Below are 21584 nucleotides of genomic sequence, written 5' to 3' on the forward strand. Positions count from 1 at the left end.
GGGAAATGGGTAGGGACATTGCTTTCTTTGTTTCTTATGTTCTTGAGCACCATCATTTCTACTTGCTGGGGTCATCTTCCTTTTTCATCCACAGGGAGCACACTTAGACCACACTCAGCTCCAAGGATATAGGATTGGAGAGTTTCTGATAGGTCTCACGTGTCTGACTCAATTTTCCTTGGTGACATATTGCTAATGTCTGACGAGCAAAGAATGTATGTGACCAGACCCAAGTGGGTGCCCTGGTGCCCCTTGAAGGTGTGGCTGCTCCTGCAGGTCTAAAATATCTCTCCAATCCCTGGATAGGCCTTTGGGGTCATCTGGCTGCAAAATCCTGTGCTGGAGAATTCTCAGGTAGCCTTCAAGTCCGTTACATCTCTAGGACTCTTAGGAGGAAAAGGATCATGGAATGTGGCTCTAAAGTATTTTCAGAGTTGGGGGGATATTGCTCAGTTGGTAAAGGGCTTGTCTTGCATACACAAGGTCCTGGGTTCAATCCCCACCACCACAAAAAAAAAAAAAAAAAAAAGAAAAAAAAATTTCAGACTGGCTCAGGAACATAGTGACTTAGTGCTCTCACAGACGACATCCTGAGACAAGAGTCCCAGTATAAGTGGTACACCTGAGAGGCGATCTTCAGGCATTGGGAAGTGGGTTCAGAAAGATGGATCTACATTGGGCATCCAGAACTTCACCCACAGGGAAACCTGAGTAATAACGTAGCTTATGTGCATCAGGATAACCCCTCATTGCAGGTAGGGGAGTTGAAGTATTTATTCTTTTTAAAAAAATTGTTCTAATTTGTTGTATATGACAGTAGAATGCATTTATACATTTTGATAGGTAAGTATTTATTCTTCATCTGTTGAGAGTTATTGATTGAGGACAGCAGGGGTGGGGGTAATTCCTCAGCACTTCTGCCCTTGGCTTTAGAATAGACCCTTGGTACAGAGTGATTAAAAGACCCCAGGGATATGTGTGAGGCTCTTGCTAGGCAATGCTACAGTGGGTATTTGTTACAGGCTTTTCCTTAGGATTATCCCACATTAGAGTACAGTGCAAAAAGTAATTCCTTTGCCTATTATCCTCATGCTCAGTGTGTGTCCCTTTTTTCTTGCTCTGGGCCTTGCCCTATTATCTTTGGAAGCTCAGGTTTCCCAATATAGTCCTGGGTCTGGCTGACCCAGGCTTAGTCATTGAAGACCAATTGCAACCAGGGGAGCATGATCTAAAGATGAGGGTGGGTGGACAGCTCCTGGGAAGCCACTGGGGTGGAGAGGTCTTTGTTTTCTGGACAGTGAAGGTTACAAGGTTATGAAAGTGCCCCTGGAATCGGGCCTGGCCACATAGGACACTGTGGGGTTTGGTCTTTACCTCTCAATGTTGCTCTGCTACCATGATTGCTGTGGGCAGTGTGATAGCCACTTACCTGGGGAAAACTCTTGGGGCAGGTGGGAGGAAGAGTGGGAGTTGGTTGGGAAACTGTCTTTATGCTGCCATCCTGAAGGAGGAGAATTTGAGCTTCATTGTCATTTGTTTCTGGTTCCTTCCTGTTCCTCTTCAGAAATGGGAGAGACCTGGTGCTGGTGCATAGCAAACCCAGCAGACTTTTACTCTTTTGGTTAATTCTTTTATTCAAAATTGAACTTCATTATACTCTCAGGTCTGGGATGTGTGGTTTCAAGTCAGGTTATGAGGATTGGAGCAGGGAGGACATTGATCAGACATGTTCATATTGTTTCTGTTAGCCAAATGCAAGGTGGTTATCACTTTCAACCAAGGACTCCGGGGAGGACGTGTGGTGGAGCTGAAGAAAATAGTGGATGAAGCCATGAAGAATTGTCCAACTGTCCAGCATGTCCTGGTGGCTCAAAGGACGGACAACAAGGTCCATATGGGGGATCTGGACATTCCCCTCGAACAGGTGGGTTTACCTTACTTTGTATAGTTTGAGGAGGAGAGATTAACAGGGTTAATTAACAGGAGAAATTGGTTATCAGGGTCTGGGGTTTGTTGGGTTGTGGTTCTCAATCTGGTTTCCCCAGAGGTGCTCAGGCTTCCTTTGTAGTGTTCACACTCCACCCCGTCACCCCCCAACCCCAACCCCGCCACCATTTTTTTATAGTTGTTGCTGGGAATTGAACCCAGGTCCTTGTGCGTGCTAAGCATATCTCAATTTCTGAGCTACACCTACATTCCCAGATCCATCTTTTTATTTTGTGTCTTCTCTGCATTTGGAATTGAACCTGGGCAGGCCAGAGAAGGTGCTCTGAATCTGTTCTGTTCAGTCACTGCAGCTGGGGAAGTGGTATTCTCAGGGAAGCTGAATGAAGGGGAGAGACTAACTGCCCTGAATGTTTCTTCTCCCTTCCAGGAAATGGCCAAAGAGGCACCTGTGTGCATCCCAGAGATCATGGACAGCGAGGACATGCTCTTCATGCTGTATACCTCGGGAAGCACTGGCACCCCCAAGGGGCTCGTTCACACCCAGGCGGGCTACTTGCTGTATGCTGCCCTGACACACAAGGTAGAGGCTTGTGTGGGAAGGAGAGTCCAGGATGGTTGCCACCATGCCCCTGGCAGGCTCTGGGCAGGGTTGGGAGGGGCTGTAGTTAAGACTGGACTCCTCCTGCTGTAGGATGATGCCCCGTTGGTATGATATGCTGGTGTTTTGTCATAGTGTACTCATAAGCAGGGCCATTGTGAGTCATGCTGTTGAGACAGTGGAGTAGGGATGTGTGCTTGTGAGACAAGGCACCAAGCCTGGCTGTGGCCCTGCAGTCCTCTACCCTGCCCTCACCCCTCCGTCAGCTTGATGCCTATGAAATGGAACCTCCTTGACTCTGACTCCAGGCTGATGCTGGTCATCAGCAGGACTGTGTTCTGATGCTCTGGGCCCAGGCACTTCTGACTTCATGAGTCCCTTACTCCATACAAAATGTAAAAAGTTGTATCTTACAACTATATTGGGGAAATACAAGAATTTAAACAACAGAAATTTATAAGGACTAGGGGTGTGGCTTAGTGGTAGAGCACATGCCTAGCATGTGTGAGGTCCTGGATTCCATCCCAGGACTGAAAAATCCCAGCTACTTCAAGCTGAGGCAGGAAGATTGTAAATTTAATGCTGGGCGGAGCAACTTAGGCCTTGTCTCAAAATATAAAAAAAAGGACAAGGGTGTAGCTCAGTGGCAGAGCACTTACCTAGCACATGCAAGGCCCTAGGTTCCATCCCCTACTTAATTAAAAAGTGAAATAAAAAAAAAAAAAAAAACTTTTATAAAGAAACAAATTTACTAGGTGGAAATTGCACTATAGTGGGCCACATTTTTTGTGATATAAAGCAATGATAGAGCATTTTCTTTAAACGTGGATGAGTAGGAATAGTGATTTAGTAGGGTATTCATAGTCACCTTGGGGAGTAGCTGACACATTCCACGTGGGCTTGAGTTTTGAACTACCAGCTGTGGACTGGACTCTGTTGCAAAAGGCCAACTCAGCTTTTGCTGGTGGCAGTGGTGAAGGAAGCTGACTGGAGCAGAGTTTGAATGCTGACCTGGCTGGTAGCATCTTTCCCTGTCTTGGCCCTCTTGAATTGCAGATGAGGTTCCCAGCCAGGCTTTTGTTCCTTAGGTGGGCTGACCCAGGAGCCAGAGATACCCTCAACAGTCCCAGAAAATTCATGGCTGGGTTGGGGTTCAGGGTTTAATTCTGACTTGGTCATTATGGGTAGGGGAAAGGGTAGGATGGAAAATTCTGATTGGGCAGGCTGGGTCTCATGGGGAAGTGAACTCCTGGGGATGAAAGTGAGGTGAGGAGGTTCCCCAAAGGGAGTTACAAAGGGAAGGAGAAGTAGGTGCTGGAGCACAGAACTCATGCTTGGCACTAAGGACATTGACAGTGAGGTAGACAGACAGATGTGGTACAGGATTGGCTGAGCAGATCATATGTCACACCGAACGTGAATATATAATTAACATGTTTGCCTCTAGCTGTTGACTGACTTCGCGTGAGTCATGGGACATTTCTTGACCTCAGATTACTCATCTGAAACCTCCTCAGTTCCTGGTAGGGATGTTGCAAAGATTGACAGATTGTATAAGTAAAAATGCTTTGGAAAACATAACCACTGATACCAAATGCCAGGAAAGTCAGAATGGATCTGTTTCTATCAAATGTAAAATATACATTAGGGAAGCTGTGAATGTGGTGTCTTTGTTATTTGTGTTTCCTTTGTTTCTGTACTAGAATTGAAGCCAAGGACCCTGTAACACTGAGCAACATCCTCAACCCCTTTTATTTTATTTATTTTTTTTTAATTTTGCATCAGGGTCTGGGACAGTTACTGAGGATCTTGATAAGTTGCCCAGCCTGGCCTTGAATTTGTGGTCCTCCTGCCTCAGCCTCTCGAATTACCGTGATTACAGTTACCATGCTCAGCCTATTTGTTTTCAAAGTGTTCCCTGGACCCTGTCTACATGAGCAAAAGAAATGGGGCTATAGGTATAGGGGACATCTTTTGAATGTCTTTTCAATATGTGGAGATTTTTTGAATCATTAGGAATAGTAATTTCCAGGCTTCTATAGATAAGACTAAACATGAATAGTAATGGAAAGGGAGGTATGTTTCTTCTTATCCATTTGGTATTTAGGGTCTGCCCCATGCCAGGCTCAGTGCTTAGGCCTTGGGATGCCAGGAGACCTAGACATCCACAGAAAAGTGGGCAACTATATAATCTTCTCTGCTCAGTGGTAGCAACACATAGGAAAAAGATTGTTTAGGTAAAAGTGTGGGCTCCCAACCAGGTGTGTGCCCCAGTGCTGTCCTGCAGTGGCTGGATTAGCTTGTGTTAATCCAAGTCTCTGTGTCCTTGGCTGTAGGGTGGGGTTAACAGTCCTCACATCTGGGATTGTTCTACAGCTCAGGTGACTGTGCTCAAGTGATTAGGTGTGTCAAACCACACACAGTGGCACAGTGTGTCGTTGGTGCCTTTATCATAATCACTGGGATGTTAGTATGTGGGTTCTTGCACAGTGTGTAAGTGCATGTTTGCATGCATATAGATGCGTGTGGGTACATATGTGTGTATGCATGCTTGCCTGTATATATGTGCACATGTGTTTGTGTGTGCACACATGCATGTGTGTTCATACTATAGAATTATGGCTTTTAGGGAAAAGGTGTTTTTTTTTTTCATTTCTTGGTACTGGAGATTGAACTGGGGGCATTTTACCACTGAGCTACATACCTGTTTTTTATTTTGAGACAGGGTCTTACTAAATTGCTTAGGGCCTCACTAAATTGCTGAGGCTGGCCTTGAACTTGCTATCTTCCTGCCTCAGCCTCCTGAGGTACTGGGATTACAGGTGTGCTTCTTGCCTGGTTTAGAAATGGTTGACTCTGAAGGGTGCTGGATGTGTGAGTGATGTCCAGCATGTGTAGTGGGGTTGGGGTGCTGCTTGGCTGCTGACCAGTCCTTAGGAGACTGATCTTCTTCCATGTACCACAGGGGGAGAATTCTGCAGTCTCATGACAGCCTTGGCAGTTTGGGTCCAAGTTGTATTAATAATTCTTTTGACTTTTGAATGCCTTGGTTTGAGGGCATTCTGATTCACCAGCAGAATGAAAATGCATTCTTTTGTGTGGGGCCTGGAAAAATAGCTTCACCTGGCCACTTGTAAACTTTACAAGTGACCTGGCCACTTGTAAACTCCCCTGACCTACCTACAAACCCTGGAGAAATTGACTAGTAGTCTGTAGGAGCAGGACCCTGGAGGCCAACTTGACCAGAGTTTTGAAAACATCTTTTTAGAACACAGATACAGAAAACTATTCAAATCAAATTAATGAGTTATAAAGCAAATGCCACTTTGGTCAAGAAATGGAATGTCACCAGCCTCCCCAACCCCTTTTACAACCTGACCACAGCCCTTTCTTCTATGCCCTGAATTATAACTGTTCTGCGTTTTTCTTTTTATAGTTTTCTTCCTCTCTCAAAAGTTCATACCTGGACAAACCTTGCCTGCTATGATTTTTTTGGGGGGGATACTGGGGATTGAACCCAGGGGTACTCTATTACTGAACTACTTTTCCAATCTGTTTTATTTTTTATTTTGAGGCAGGGTCTCACTAAGTTGCTGAGGCTGGCCTTGTACTTGTGATTCTCCTGCTGCAGCCTCCTGAGTCATTGGAATCACAGGCATGTGCCACTGTGCTCAGTCTGGCCCCAGTTACAATTTTTTGGATGTCTTTTAAGTCTTTTTTAAATGAAAAAGATAGGTTCCCCTTTATCCCTTTCATTTTCTTAAACTTCATTGTAACACTTGGCCATTTGTCCCTGATGTCCCTCTGTCCTCTGTGTTTCCTGCAGATGTCAGTTGGATCCCAAGACAATATCAGGCTCTGTTTGAACCCTCAGTCAAAATGAAGGAAATGCAAATCTCTCTCCTAATACTCTTAGAAGCTAGTGATACTTAATGCAGTTTGGGGCCTTTTTGGCTTTTGTTTTTTTGCAGCTTTTAAGGGATTTAAAAAATTGCAGCATAATGTAATGCAGAAAGATGCCCGTGTGTGTGTGTGTGTGTGTGTGCGTGCATGTGTGTGTTGGAGATGTACTCTACCACTGAGCTACACCCTCAGTCCAGGTGCCAAATGGACTTAGACAATTAGGTGAAGTTTTGCCTCTAAGTGCACACCTGTTACAGGGGAAGTGACATTGCCAGCTCTGGAGAGTTTCCCATGTATCCCTCCCAGATAGCTACCACAAGCTCACATCGACTGTTCCGTATACCTGATGTTTTGTATTTCTCCTTCTGTGCACTGTATGAAGCCTCCACAATGCACTCCCTCATCCTGCCACTGGTGGCCATGGCGACTGCATCTCAGTTATATACCACAGCACGCACTGTGTGGGCATGTGGTGGGGCGGGAGGACAAGCTCCTAATGGTCTTCCTTTTGCTTTCACAGCTTGTGTTTGACTACCAGCCAGGCGATGTCTTTGGTTGTGTGGCTGACATTGGCTGGATCACAGGACACAGCTATGTGGTATATGGACCCCTCTGCAATGGAGCCACCAGTGTCCTTTTTGAGAGCACTCCAGTTTACCCCAATGCTGGTGAGAACCGAAGATCCTGTTTGGGTCCCTGCACTGGTGGTAGGGAAGGGAAATGGTCTGCAGAAAAGCAGAGGCTGAACTCTGGAAAGGAGTAGTTCTTGTGGTTGACAAGAAATCAAGGTGGATGCTGGAGCAGCTGGACCTTGAGCCCCGCTGGGTGGACTGCCACCCGGCACAGTGTCTTCAGGAAGATTAGATGAGCAATAGGAAGGAATCTGATTAGAAGTCAGAAGCTGCCTCATCTCAAAACCACCCATTGCAGTTTTCCTATCTGTCTAACTTAACCTGTTTGCCTTGGGCCTTCACCTTAGCATTGTCCCTCTCACCTCTATGGCCACCTCACCTGACCAGATCCATCCTTTCCTTGAATCTCAGGTCAGCTGCCCTCTTATTCTATCCTTCCCAGCCCTTCTGCCAGATCTTTCAAGGCCACCTTTGTTAAAATGAGATCACTTTGAAAACATGATCACATCTTGCTTCCTTTGGCATCTTCTCTCACATGATACATTGTCCCCAAATAATTTGTTTTCACGTAATGGAATCATAGTGACTCTACCTGTGGACTCTTGCCCTGAGCATTCTACAGTGCATGGACTTCTTCCTTACCTCTCTTGGTTACTCTTGCTGCTGGATGGAACTGCTATACCTAAGGAAGAGGGTGTAGGGGCAATTGTAGGAATGGAGAGCCATGGCTCAGCTGTGGTCTTATTTGCATCATTTCAAGGAATGGTGTGAGTTTGGTTCTGGCGGTGGAGGAGGGAGGTCCGATGTCTGTATACTAGGCATGCTGAGTACATGACTCTGTGCCCTAAGGCACATGCAGCAAAGATTGTGCTGTTACCAGGGGGAAGACCACTAACTCCTTTAGGAATTACTTGTGACTATGTCAAAGTTTGATGTCATTTTTGAAAATTTATAGTGACATCCCTTTGACCTGATTCCTTCTAGTTGATGTGGGATATACTGTGTGGATACAGCCATCCAAAACCAGGTGCAGACCATTCCTACATGTGCTGCCTTGGATTTGGGGAGTACTTGGAGGAGGCTGTCTTTGGGACCACTTTCTCATAGAGTTCCTTCTGTCAAGGACAGGCGTGGGTCCCTTTTTTTTGTGACCACATGCAGATGTCTGCACATAACCAGCACTCAATAACTCTGGGCTTGTCACCAAATGTGTTTAAAATAGATGGTGTTTGGTAGATTCTCCTTTTGACTGTGGATTTGGGTCCTTTTGTAGGTCGGTATTGGGAGACAGTGCAGAGGTTAAAGATCAATCAGTTCTATGGCGCCCCAACAGCTGTCCGGCTATTGCTGAAATATGGCGACACCTGGGTGAAGAAGTATGACCGCTCCTCCCTGCGCACACTGGGGTCAGGTGAGTGGCTTGCTCTATGGCAGGAGGGTCTTCCTGAGTGGGCTAGCAAAACCAGGATGGGCTCAGCAGCAACATGGGGGGTTCTAGGGTGGGCATTGGACTGGGGGTGATTCTGGGCAGGAGGCAGCCAACAGGAGAGTATTTCACAAGTATTTAGCAACAGTGAACCTAAACTGGTGAGCGTAGGCCAAATGCCAGCACTTTGGGGGTGTTTTATCAGGGCACACACTGAGAAGTTGGGTGCTAGAATCCTAGGGCAGAGGCACTTTGTTTTTCCTTCCCATCGAAGTATAAGACATGGTAAAATGTACAAATGTCAAGGGCTCTGCTTGAGGAATGTTTACTTACATACTTATATCAATGACCAATACCCCAATCAAACTCTAGAAATAGAAGAATATAGAACAGAATATAGAAGGCTCCATATAGTGTCCCCCATCCATTACTGCTATTTGACCTCTCTCACAGTGGGTTAATTTTTGTGGAATTTTTGTTTGTTTGTTTGTTTTGGTTTGTTTTGATGTTTGGTTTTTGTACTAGAGATTGAATCCAGGAGAGCTTTACCACTGAGTTACATCCCTAGCCCTTTTTATTTTTATTTTGAGATAGAGTATCACTAAGTTGCTGAGGTTGGCTTTGAACTTGTGACCCTCCTACCTTAGCCTCCCCAGTTGCTGGGTTTGCAGGTGTGGGTCACTGTGCCTAGTTAATTTGTGTGTTTTGTATTTTGTGTAAATGGGATCAAACAGCATGCTGTTGTGAGTAGTCGAGGTTTGTTTATTTTCACAGCTCTATGGTATTCCATTGTACAAATATACTATAATTAATTATCCATTCTACTCTTGAGGGGCAGTTTATAGTTTCTGACTGTTCAGAACAGAGATACTAGGACCATATGTGTCCATAATTAATGGGTATCTACACTATTGGGGAGTGTGTCAAGGGTCAAATTTTGGGGTGATAGGGTAAATATATATTTCTTTCTTTCTTTTATTTTATTTTATTTTATTTTTTTGTACTTGGCTTGGATTCCAAGCCCTTATGTGTCCTAGGCAAGCATTCTACCTCCACAGCTACATCCTTAGCCCTATATTTAGCTTTAAAACATTTGGTTCTAAATGGTTGTCTAAAATAGTTGTATTGGATATGTTTGCTCTTAAATATTAATAGAATATGCCAACCCCCCCCCCCCCCCCAATTTCTGTACCAAATTGTACTGCTACAGTGTACTTGGTACTTGTGTCTGTCACATTCTTGATGACTTTTTGCTTTTTGACCCCCTAGTAGAGAAAATACGTTGGTGTCATTTGTATTTCTCCAATGACCATAAACAGCTTTTCAGGTCTCCCTAGATATCCTTTAGAAAAATTATACAACTCTTTCCTCCTTGACAATCTCTTCCTTTTAGTTTCATGTTTATTTGAGGTCTGTTAATTTCTTTTTTCTTTCTTGTGTGGTTTCAGTGGGAGAACCTATCAACCATGAAGCTTGGGAGTGGCTCTACAAGGTGGTGGGGGACAGCAGATGTACACTGGTGGACACTTGGTGGCAGACAGGTGAGAATGTCCCTGAGGAGGAGGAGACACGGTCTGGGGAGCTGGTCTCCAGTCTAAGCCTTGATTCTGGAGGGTCTAGTGGATGAGGCTGACACGAAGGTTTGAGCCATCAGAAGCAAGTGTGTTGGGTACCATGTACCTGAGTTCCTTCAACACATGGCTGCTGTTTTCCAGCTATAAGATCTTCTGAGCCTCAGTTTCCTCACTTGTAAAGTGAGTGCTCCCTCACAAGCCCTAGGTGAGAATGAAATGAGATGACACAACTTGGGTATGTGGCCAAGGCCTGGCATGTAGTTAGTGCTCAGTATTCACTTCTCTCTGTAGAAGCCCCTTCCTGCCTTGCCTTGCCTCACTTTCTTTTCCTTCTCCTTGTCTTTCCTTCTTCCCTCTCTCCTTCCCTCCAACCCTCCTTCTTCCAACCCTCCTTCCTTCCTTCCTCCCCTTCCACCCTCTCTTTCTTTCTTGTTGCTGGAAATCAAACCCAGGTCTCTCACATGCTAGGCAAGCACTCTATCACTGAGCTACATTCGCAGCCCCAAGGGGTCCGTCCCTTTCTGAACACTGGTACATCTGATGAGGGTGGGGCTCTGTGTTTCAAGGGACCATAAGTTTAAATTCTAGTGGGAAATGGAAGTGTTTCTGTGGACATTTTGTTTTGATTTGTCCCCTCCTCTCTGGGATGTCTGATGTACTGGGATGTTTGGGGCAAGAGGTCACTGCTGATAAAATAATGCAACTCTCCAAGGTCTCATTCTTCAAGTAGCCGCAAGTGAGATGTTCTGAATAGCACAGTCCTTGTTAATTCAGAAAGGCACAGGTAGAGATCCTTTTACATCTGAGTCTCAGGATACATTTCTATGCAGGCTGATTGAAGCCAGTGGGAGAGATGACATGAGGACAGGCTTTGTGGGCATCTCTTATTTGTTGGGTCTGTGTTGAGTGGACACTGACCTAGAGCAATTCTTTTCCTCCATCTTGCTGTGTGAGTGGACTGTGCCTTCTCCTACTTCACACAGGACCTGACACAGAAGGGCCACTGAGTGGAGGGAGGCCTCTGCCCCAGCTGCAGAATGTGGAGTTTCCAGACTGAGCCCTGCCTTAGGGTTCTGCTTGTGTCCCCATGGAGGGACCCAACCTAAACCTAGTTTGCCCCAGACAAAAGTCCTTGTGCAACTGGAGCCATTTTCTTGCCCCAGAAAGGGATGGTCCCACCCACCTCCACTTTGGTGCAGAGCACAGAGGATGTGTCACATGTCCTTTGAGGATATATTCTGGACAAACTTGTCACTGACTCCCAGGCTAATCTGGCATTTCTTCTCATTGTCCCCACAGAAACAGGAGGCATCTGCATTGCACCTAGGCCCTCAGAAGAAGGGGCAGAAATCCTCCCTGGCATGGCAATGAGGCCCTTTTTTGGCATCATCCCTGCTCTCATGGATGAGAAGGTGTGTGAGGTTCCTGCAGAGGCTGTTCCTCTGCACATGCGCCTAGCCATATTCTCCTGCTGCCCCTGTCTTCTCACTGGGCACACTGAGGGTCTGGTCTACAGAAGACAGACCAGTGTTCCCACACAGTGCTCATTGCAGCCCCCTCTCAGAGAGACATTTGATGGCATCACTGGGTGGGGTGAGCCCAGGGCTTTCCTAGGTGCCCTCTGGAGGAAGGCTTGAGGCAGCTCCATTTGGACCCTGGCTTATCATTTTTCTGCCTTGGGCCAAGCTGATTTTTAGTTTCTCACTTGTTCCATTTTAGTCCCATTTTCTCACACACGTCTCCCTGGGTCTACAGGGAAACATCATGGAGGGCAGTGATGTCTCTGGGGCCCTGTGCATCTCCCAGGCCTGGCCAGGAATGGCTAGGACCATCTATGGTGACCACCAGAGATTCATAGATTCCTACTTCAAGGCATATCCAGGTGAGTGTACTAAAGCAGGGCCTCTCCTGCCTATCCCATAGATTGCTAGAATCATATTTCCATGGATTGCTGGAATGTTTTAAATTAATACCTGTTGAGTGCATTGCAACACAGTGGTTAAGAATAGGCACTTTGGAGGCATGAATTTAAATCCAGCTTTCTCTCCCTTTACCTCCCTTAACCTCTCTTATCTCTATCATGCAAGTCAGTCCCACCTCAGGGGCCTCTGTGGGGCTTGGTGGACATGGGTGTGAAACCCGGAACTATATCACCTGGCCTGTGGTGGACATCCTGTTAACTATTAGGAAAGACGAATGAAGAAACCATTTTGGAAAACTGTCAAGAAGGCTGGGAGTTTTCTTGCAGTTTACTTTTTTTAAAAATTGTTCTAATTAGTTATACGCGACAGTAGAATGCATTTTGACACATCATACATAAATAGAGTATAACCTCTCTTTCTTCTGGTTGTACATGATGTAGGATCACACCAGTTGTGTAGTCATATATGAACATAAGGTATTAATGTCTGATTCATTCTACTATCCTTCTTACCCCCATAACTGCTCCCTTCCCTTTCCCCACTGCCTAATCCAAAGTAACTCTACTCTTCCCAACGCCCCCACCCATTGTGAATTAGCATCCACATATCAGAGAAAACATTTGGCTTTTGTGTTTTTGAGATTGGCTTATTTATTTTAGCATGATATTCTCCAACTCCATCCATTTACGGGCAAATACCATCATTTTATCTTCTTTAAGGCTGAATAATATTCCATTGTATATAGGTACCACATTTTCTTTATCCATTCTTCTTGTGAAGGGTATCTAGGTTGGTTCCATAGTTTAGTTATTGTGAGTTGAGCTGCTGTAAACATTGATGTGGCTGCATCACTAGCATGCTAATTTTAGGTCCTTTGGGTATAAAACGAGGAGTGGGGTAACTGGGTCAAATGGTGGTTCCATTCCAAGTTTTCTGAGGAATCTCCATACTGATTTTCCAGAGTAGTTGCACCAATTTTGCAGTCCCACCAGCAATGTATGAGTGTACCTTTTCCCCCACATCTTCACCAACATTTATCATTGCTTGTATTCTTGATAATTGCCATTCTGGCTGGAGTGAGATGAAATCTTAGAGTAGTTTTGATTTGCATTTCTGTAATTGCTAGAGATTTTGAACATTTTTTTCATGTATTTGTTGATTGTGTTTCTTCTGTGAAGTGTCAGTTTAATTATTTAGTCCATTTATTGATTGGGTTACTTTTTTTTTTTTTTGGTGTTAAATTTTTTGAGTTATTTATATATCCTGGAGATTAATGCGCTATCTGAGGTGCAGTTTACTTTTATTTTTTTCCTGGTTTGCTTTGGTGTTATTGGATCAGAAGAATATATAAATGCCATCTTCCCTATATTTTTGGAACCAATAATTTTCTCAATAAGACTTAAGTTTAGGGTGCTGAGACTCATTATTTTGGGGAAGTTTCTTGAAGGTGCTGCTTGTGTGTGTTCTGCTTCCTGGGCATTTGCAGTCTTTACATGACCAATGTTCTGTTGTTTAGTGCCACTTGGTATCCACTGGAACACAGCCAAGTGGTGCCATTTAGATGTGTCTGCATTAGGAATTGATAGGAGAACCAGGAGGCCAGGAATTCAGCCAAGCACTCACTTCAGAGCTTTGGTCTGTAGAGTGAGGTTGGGATGTAGGTCTTGCTGTGTGTCTTGTGGAAGCTGGAAGCCCTGTGGAAGCTCTGTGGGGTCTGGTTTCAAGTTTCTGGTGCTGTTCCCCCTGTGTGGTGCAGGCTATTACTTCACAGGAGATGGGGCTCACAGAACCAAGGGTGGCTATTACCAGATCACAGGGCGCATGGATGACGTCATCAACATCAGTGGTCACCGCTTGGGGACTGCGGAGATCGAGGATGCGATGGTAAGCTTGGCCTGGGTCTTCTTTGCTCCTGTTCCTCTGTGATGGCTCTGTTGACCTCTGAATTAGGGTGGGAATGTACAACCTGAGTCACCTTCAGTACCCCGGGGTCACCATGTTTTGCCCTTTTCTTCTGTCATGCACAGGCTGACCACCCTGCAGTGCCGGAAACTGCTGTCATTGGCTATCCTCATGACATCAAAGGGGAAGGTGAGTGACTGCAGGATGCATTCTTCTTTGATTCCTGATCTCACGTCCATCTCAGGCACCCTGATAAAAGAAGTAGGCCTGGAGGGTGGGATGATAGTTTTTTTTTTTTTTTAATGGGTCAAGCCATTGCTTTTCTTCTCAAGCAAAGATTTTGGGTGAGGAAACTAGACATTGGGCATGTTAGGCTAGGGTGAATGCTGAAATACCTGGGCTTCACTGACCTTTAAGGATACACTCACACAAGAAGCTGTGACCTGCTTGACCCCTGACTGGTCTTGGGAAATTTCCTGCTCTGTGCATGGTGCATCTGGCTGGGGCACTGTCCAAGTCCTGTTACAGAGCATTCATAAGAAAATGTCCAGCCACATTGGCCCTCCCCTCTTTACCTGCTTGTTCAGTGTTTGTGCCAGCTCTGCCTATTCTATGCCTGTATGTCATAGTACAGGAACAGTGTCTGGCATGGACCTCTGCTGTTCTGGACTCTGGAGAAACCTAACCCGTGATTCCCACTGCGTGTTGACATGCTGGGGGAGGTAAAATGAGTGATCGGAATGGTATTCTCAGAGGACACACTTTGTTCCAAAGCCAGCTGATTCCTAAGTGGCTGTGTCTGGGGAGGGGCAGGAGTGCTGGAGTGTTGTGAAGCCAGGTCAGTGGTGGCCACACTGACCTGGGGTAGTGTGACCCAGACACAAGCTGACCCTGTGCCAGGGCACTGCTGGACAGGCAGATCACCCTACCCAGTGGCCTGGGATTGAGTGTTCACCTTCCTTCTTTTAGGGACATCCAGTGTTACAACGTGTCCCCCAAATGTCATATGCCTCCCTGTCACATTTGTGTTCCACTCTTCCATTATTTTCTGAACCACTTTATTTTTTTTATTTATTTTGGTGCTGGGCTTGGAACACAGGACCTCGTGTATGCTACGTATATGCTACGTATATGCTTTACCATTGAGCTACATCCCTGCCCTTCAAGTACTTTCTTCATATTGACCCATTGTAGAATTTAAAATTCATGTTAAGTGCTTTCAAAAACAGCATTTTCAGTTATCATGAAATGGATGTGCTGATGAGGCTGCTGTGGCATTGTTAATAGGATTGGCATGTGGGAGAGCTGTGAGTGGCAGTGCCCTGCAGAGGTGCAGTCTGGACATAATTGGGATAGGAAGTGGGGAGGTCAGGTGGGAAAGTTCTTCACTTTCGACTTGGGTAACTAACTCCTAAAGGGATCTCACAGTGGCAGGAGTCTAGACATCACTCTGGAGATCCTCAGGACTGGTGCATTTCTGGAATTTAGAAGCTGTGGGAGCTGAGTGCATCTGAGTCTCATGGCTGAGCAGTGCTTCCTCCTCAGGTCTGGGCCCCTGAGAGGACAAAGGTGTTGCTAAAAGGGGCTGGTGATCCCAGGTACCTTCTGCCCTCTCCTGGGGGTTCATCAGCCCTTGGAAAAAACCCAGAAAATAAGTGCAAAGTTAGGGAAGGCACATTGAAAAGCAAACTTGGAGCAAAATGTGGGGCTCTGTGGTAGTCACTGTCTTTCACAGGGCAGCTTTAGGTCTGGAAGATCATATTGGGGTTGTCCTCTCCTGGGGTGGCTCTACCCAGGATGCAGGTGTCTCTGAGGCTCTTTCAGAGGAGAGAGTCCTGGCTGCAGGGCACCTGAATCAGTGCTCTTGAGCTACTTCCCATACCCGTCAGCTCTAAGCACCTTTGTTCATCCTAAGCAAGTCTGTATTGCCTGGCCTTTCAATACCTGCCAGGCTGATGGGGAAAAATATATATTTCATGGGTGTAATAATATGCATTCCCTGGTTTCTAACAAATTTGAGCATCTATTTATCTAAAATTCATGAGTAACCCATTAAAATAGTTCTTAGCCCCAAATCTGATTGTGACTGCTGTTATGTATCCATCCACACACCCTCTATTTGGTACTTGGTCTGAGTGAGGGGAGCCCCTGGGAATAGTTTAATTAGGACCCAGACCCTGTGAGCCTCTGACCAGGGTCTCATCCCTCTGGCCTCTGACATCCTGGTCCTCGTACACCTGCTTCTGACTCTTAACTGTTTCTTCCTTCCATGTGGTTTCCTCCCTTCATCTCTATCAGTACTCCATAGTCCAGGTTCACTTTCAATCCCATATCAACTAATAGGATGACAAAAATGGGATTCTTTCCAGCAAAGATCTCACAATCTGATGGGGTGGGGTGGTAGAACTGACAATGACTCTTACACAGCATGTACCATGAATAGATTTAGGGGGAGAGTCAGGAAAAGCATCACAGAGTACAAGAGGGCCACTGTTCTTGAGGGTATACAGAAGTTTGCCAGGTGATTTGCATAGGCAAAAACTGTACTTCTCTACAGATTGTACTTTGTTCAGGAAATAGTCACTCACTGATGTATTTAACAACATCTGTTAAGCATCTGCTGTGTTCCATGCATGGTGTCAGATGCTGGGGTCACAGCAAGGATAAAATAGACAAAGTTTTGACCCTCAGGGAACCATCATACTGGGAGGAGTCAGAGGGGAGAAACCAAAAATAAACATGGTCAATGAGGGAACTACATAGTATGTTAGATAAGTTGTGCCAGCAGAAGAATGAATTAAGATGAGGGGAATTGGTGCAGGAATAAACAGGCAAATGAACCATAAGGAGAGCTACCCATATGTATATAGAAACTTAGTGTATAAGAGAAGGGACATTACAAGTCGGTGGGAAGGGACACAAGTTGTTTTAGAAGTTGTATCACAAGTTGTTTTGGGGAAGTGACTATTCACATGGAGAACAATAGGGTTAAATCCTTGTGTGATAGTGGAATCCATTGTACATCCTTTCTGTAACTTGCTAGGATATTGACAAGCAAAATATAGTGTTTGCACTAACATATGGGTTGGCCAGGGCTGCCCAGCATAATTTTTTATCCTGATGGAACTGTTCTATATCTATACCTGTCTGTCCAACACAGCAGTCCCTGTCACATGTGGTATTGATTAGCACTAAAATTGTGGTTCATGCAGCTGAGAAATGCATTTATAATTTAATTTAATGTAAATTTAAACAGCCACTGTGGCAAGTGGCTGCTATGTTATATTGGCCACATACCCATGAGGCTAGTGCCCACTGACTATTTCTGTGCCCATCAGCCTACATTATGGATTCTCTCACAGCTGAGCCAACAGTACCTAATTCACATATCCTCGAGCACACACAGATGTTAGCACAGTATCTGTGGTGCCAAGCTCTCAACACATGACTGCCCTTCCAGGATGCTTGTGGAGCTGTTAGAATCACTGTCACTTTGCATTCAACAGACATACATCTTTAGGACTGCAGGAAACTGGCTGCCATAATATCACCAACATAGGGTTTAAAGATCTTTTGGATTTATGCAGTTTGTGTAAAACATTGTGCCTTGATAGGTATCTTGTGGCCCCCAACACCCTCAAACCTTTGCTTTTCTTCCAGCTGCATTTGCTTTCATTGTTTTGAAAGATGATGTGGGTGACGTGGACATGGTGGTGAGTGAACTCAAGTCTGCAGTGGCCACCAAGATTGCCAAATACGCCGTACCTGATCAGGTTCTGGTGAGTAGATGGCACTGCTTTTTTAAGCCTGCTTCCCAAGATGACCAAGTAATGATGCTTTTGTGAACATTTTTCTTCTTTAAGTTAAAACTGACATTAGTGATTTTTTTTTTCCTGCAAGATAAATGAGAATGGTGAGAGATAGGGAGGATCTATAGCATCCAAAGCTTATGGCATTCTTCTATTTAGTAGAGTTCTGGGTAAGATTAGATGTTCTTGTACTTTGGCATATGGAGGCTGGTTTCAGGTGCAGGACTGGGCACTGAAGAAAACCAGGAATTTAATTTTATTGTTTAATTTTATATTTTGCAGTGCTGTGTATCTGTGTTAGCTCTCCTTTGCTGTGACAAAATACCTGAGATAATCAACTTAGAAGGATGAAAGGCTTATTTTGGTTTCAGAGATATCAGTTCATATTTGGTTGCCTCTGTTATTTTTGGGTCTGTGATGCACAGTACATCATGGTGGGGAGCACATGGTGGGTCCAAGCTGCTCATGTCATGGCAACTGGGAAGCAGAAAGAGAGAAAGGGGCCAGGGTTCTGATAACTCCTTCTAGGGCACAATCCCAGGGACCTGACTTTATTCTACTAGGTCCCACTTCTTAAAGGTTCCACACCTTCCAATAACCCCTTAGGATTGGGACTAAGTGTTCAACACATGGACCTTCAGAGGACATTTATGATCCAGACCATAACAATATTGAACTCAGGGCCTTGTGCATACTAGGCAAGTGCTCTCCCACTGAGCTAAATTAGGGATATTAAATAGAGAGATATGTGGAGAATACCAGAGTTCTCCAGCTGTGAAGTTTTTCTGAACACATCCCCAGGTGTCGGGGAGGGGGGTCGCTCATCTGAGAGCTCTAGGGGGCAGAAGTGGGCCACCTTTTCATCCCCTTCAGCTTTTCTCATTTCTTTCTTCATTAACTTTCCCCTACTATGATTCCTGGGTTGCTGGTTGTCCTCTGGGGAAGAAGGGGCCCAGCTTCGTTTGGGTAGTTCACACTACTGACCTAGAGACTGGAGTTTTTAGGTGAAGTGAAATGTTTCCATTAAAAAAAAAAAAAAAAAAAAAAAAAAACAGAAAGAAAAAAGAAAAGAAAAGAAAATAAATGTTTCCAAAGACAGGGTTGCTATTAAAGATGTCACTATTAAAGATGTTGCTATTAAAGAGTTCACTCCTCAGCACCAAAGTTATAGGGAAAAAAATGCCAAACACAGTTCTTATTGTATTGCCATTTGTATTGATGGACATAGCTATTTTGAAAATGCTAATGTTAAAATTTTTGGACTGCAAGACAAAATTTTTCTGATAAATGACTCTCATCTCTTGTGTAAAACAGACCAACTAAGTCCCAATTTGGGGATGGAGATAAGGTATGTGTGCTTGGATCTGCTGCCACCTGGGGAGCCTCACATGGTACAGCTGTTAGGACAGAGGGGATTGCTCAGCTGACCTGGCCTGGTGTGGCCTTCAGCAAAGCCTCTCATGATTGATGCTGCCCTTTGGGTCAATTCTACGTTTAGATACAGTTGTAGGAGGAGAAAGTCAGACTGTGGACCCCCATACTTCTCTGGTGTGGACCCATATATCAGTGAGCCACTGCAAGTCCCCAGTGAGGGGGTCATTCCCCAAGCAGAGCCCTTATCTCCGCACAGCCAGACATACCCAATTCTGACGCTTCTGCTGTCCTCACCAGGTGGTAAAGCGCCTTCCAAAAACCCGATCTGGGAAGGTCATGCGGCGGCTCCTGAGGAAGATCATCACTGGCAGAACCCAGGATTTGGGGGACACCACCACCCTGGAGGACCCCAGTGTCATCACAGAAATTCTGAGCACCTTCCAGAAACACAAAGACAAGCAGGCTGTTGCCAAGTGAGAAGGCACACTTCCGCCTGGGCATTCGGACTACAACCGGCGCCTAGGCCCTTCATGTCCTCCTGAGGTGGCTTACTCCTGTCCTAGCACATAGTCCACATGTACTGCCCTGAGTGTGAAGTCGGGCTGAAGCCCCTTTCTTCCATGTGGGGGAACCCCAGAGGTATATAACCTGTGAAGAGGTAGTACTGTCAGATGTGGGTAGTGTTTGTTCCACTTATCCTGGCTTTGATTTCCAGGAATGAAAGTCATTGTCATCTGCATCTGTGTCGCTTCGAGACAGCACAGGGAGGCACGAAGTTGTAGAGTGACCGGCTCCCACGACTTAAGAGCTGGAAGCAATCATTGTTTTCTGCTGATTTTCTTAGATATAAAAGGCAGAGATTTTATTTTTATACTTTTATATTTTGGGAGCAAGCACTCAAGTACTGTGATGATTTCCTTATATACACTCATTGTAACAGTTAATAAAAATTTCCCTTTTTTGCCTCCATGGAGGGAAACATGGGGACAACCAGAGGATGTGCTTTTTGTTTTTCAATGTGCTTGGAAATCTGAATCAGGTGTTTGTACCTCTGTCTGAACACAGCTGTCCTGAGAACTTGCCAGCTTGCAACTTGATGTCCATTTCCTGGTGTCTATTTCTCCTGTACTTCATTTGTGTCATAAATAGAATTAACTCCTAAGCAACAGGGTGAACATGCTCACCTTTATTTCTGAAGCTACTCCTATGGGTTTTTTTCTCTAAGCTGTGATCTGGAAAGATTTTCTTTCACTCTTGATGCTTCTTGGTATCATGCCTTTTGGTGAACATGCTCCAAATATGTAGGGTTATTCAGAGAGGCCAGTGAAAACTCAGGTGACTTGTTAGAGCACTAGTGATGCCTGATTGGGGTTCCTGCAGACTCTGCCCTTCTTTCTGTGGTTGCAGCAATAACTACTGTGGTCCAATGATGAGACTTGGAGCTTCCAATCAAGTCTCTCTCTTTATCAGTGTGCCTTAAGTCCTCTGAATATTAGCAAAATGATGTAAATCATGAGGCCACTGAGTGCTTATTTCATGGCTAAATGTAACAAAGCATGTGAGGGGCTCCTCACAGGTTCAGGTCATCAGGGAGCAGGGCCCTTGAGGGCAGGGAAAGGCCATCCTGTCTTTGCCCCACAGTGCCTTGTAGCTGTGTGGGTGTTCAGGGAGTGTCTGGGGTACTGAACACCTTCTATGGTCCCTGGCTGTGCTGGCCTCTTAGTGATCAGGCAAGTACCCTGTGACCCTAAGATGTGGCAGTGGCTGTAGCACGCACACTTTGAGTAATGGTGCTTTATTACCATTAGCAACAAAGAGCCACACACTGGACTTGGTGGACTATAGTTATAACATTATTTGTGAAATGGCTTAGGTTTCTACATTGCTGATGTAAACTCTCAGGATGATGTACAAGTGTGTTCAAATAAAGCTTTATTTTGTCCATTCTCTGTTTATGTGATGTTTTTGGTTAAGGCTAGTCTTTGTTGCTGAATATAACCCTAGGGACAAAACTGGACGGAGCCTACTCAGTCAAAAGATAACACTTAAAAATATATCCAGACTGGGGGTGTAGCTCAATGGTAGAATGCTTGCCTAGCAAGTGTGAGGCTCTCAGTTTGATCCCCAGGAGTATAAAAACAAAACAGTCTCTTTTCTTACAGGGAGTAAATATACACTAACAACTTACCTATCTTTATTATTTGATAAAGTTACTTGGCTCTGGATTACTATGCTGTCGTCCAACACACTAGCCGCATGTGGCTATTTAGTTATAAATTAAATGAAATCTAATAAAACTTTAGTCCCTCAGTTATTGTAGCCTCATTTCATATGTTTGGTAGCTATAACATGTCCACTGGATAGCAGGGAGGCAAATGTTCCCATCACCACACAAAGGTCTAGTGTGTGGTGCTGGTACAGAGGATAGTGGAAGTGAGGAAGGAAGTAAGGTCCTGGGTAGCCAGAAGGCAAACATGAGCAGGACAGCCCAGGTCTA

At 45.0% G+C, this 21584-nt stretch overlaps 1 protein-coding gene across 1 annotated transcript in view; it reads left to right on the forward strand.

Moving 5' to 3' along the window:
* Positions 1-21034, forward strand: part of ACSS1 (acyl-CoA synthetase short chain family member 1) — a 60562-nt gene extending 39528 nt beyond the window's left edge. The window contains exons 4-14 of the mRNA XM_079123549.1: positions 1749-1924; positions 2375-2527; positions 6969-7116; positions 8354-8491; positions 9955-10047; positions 11380-11492; positions 11836-11962; positions 13759-13886; positions 14030-14093; positions 17565-17683; positions 19385-21034. Of these exons, the coding sequence (XP_078979675.1) occupies positions 1749-1924; positions 2375-2527; positions 6969-7116; positions 8354-8491; positions 9955-10047; positions 11380-11492; positions 11836-11962; positions 13759-13886; positions 14030-14093; positions 17565-17683; positions 19385-19564 (1439 nt within the window). The 3' untranslated portion in view covers positions 19565-21034. The remainder of the gene's footprint in view (positions 1-1748; positions 1925-2374; positions 2528-6968; positions 7117-8353; positions 8492-9954; positions 10048-11379; positions 11493-11835; positions 11963-13758; positions 13887-14029; positions 14094-17564; positions 17684-19384) is intronic.
* Positions 21035-21584: the final 550 nt, after the last annotated feature.

This window comes from Sciurus vulgaris, assembly GCF_902686455.1.
Source record: "Sciurus vulgaris genome assembly, chromosome: 2".
NCBI classification, from domain to species: Eukaryota; Metazoa; Chordata; class Mammalia; order Rodentia; family Sciuridae; genus Sciurus; species Sciurus vulgaris.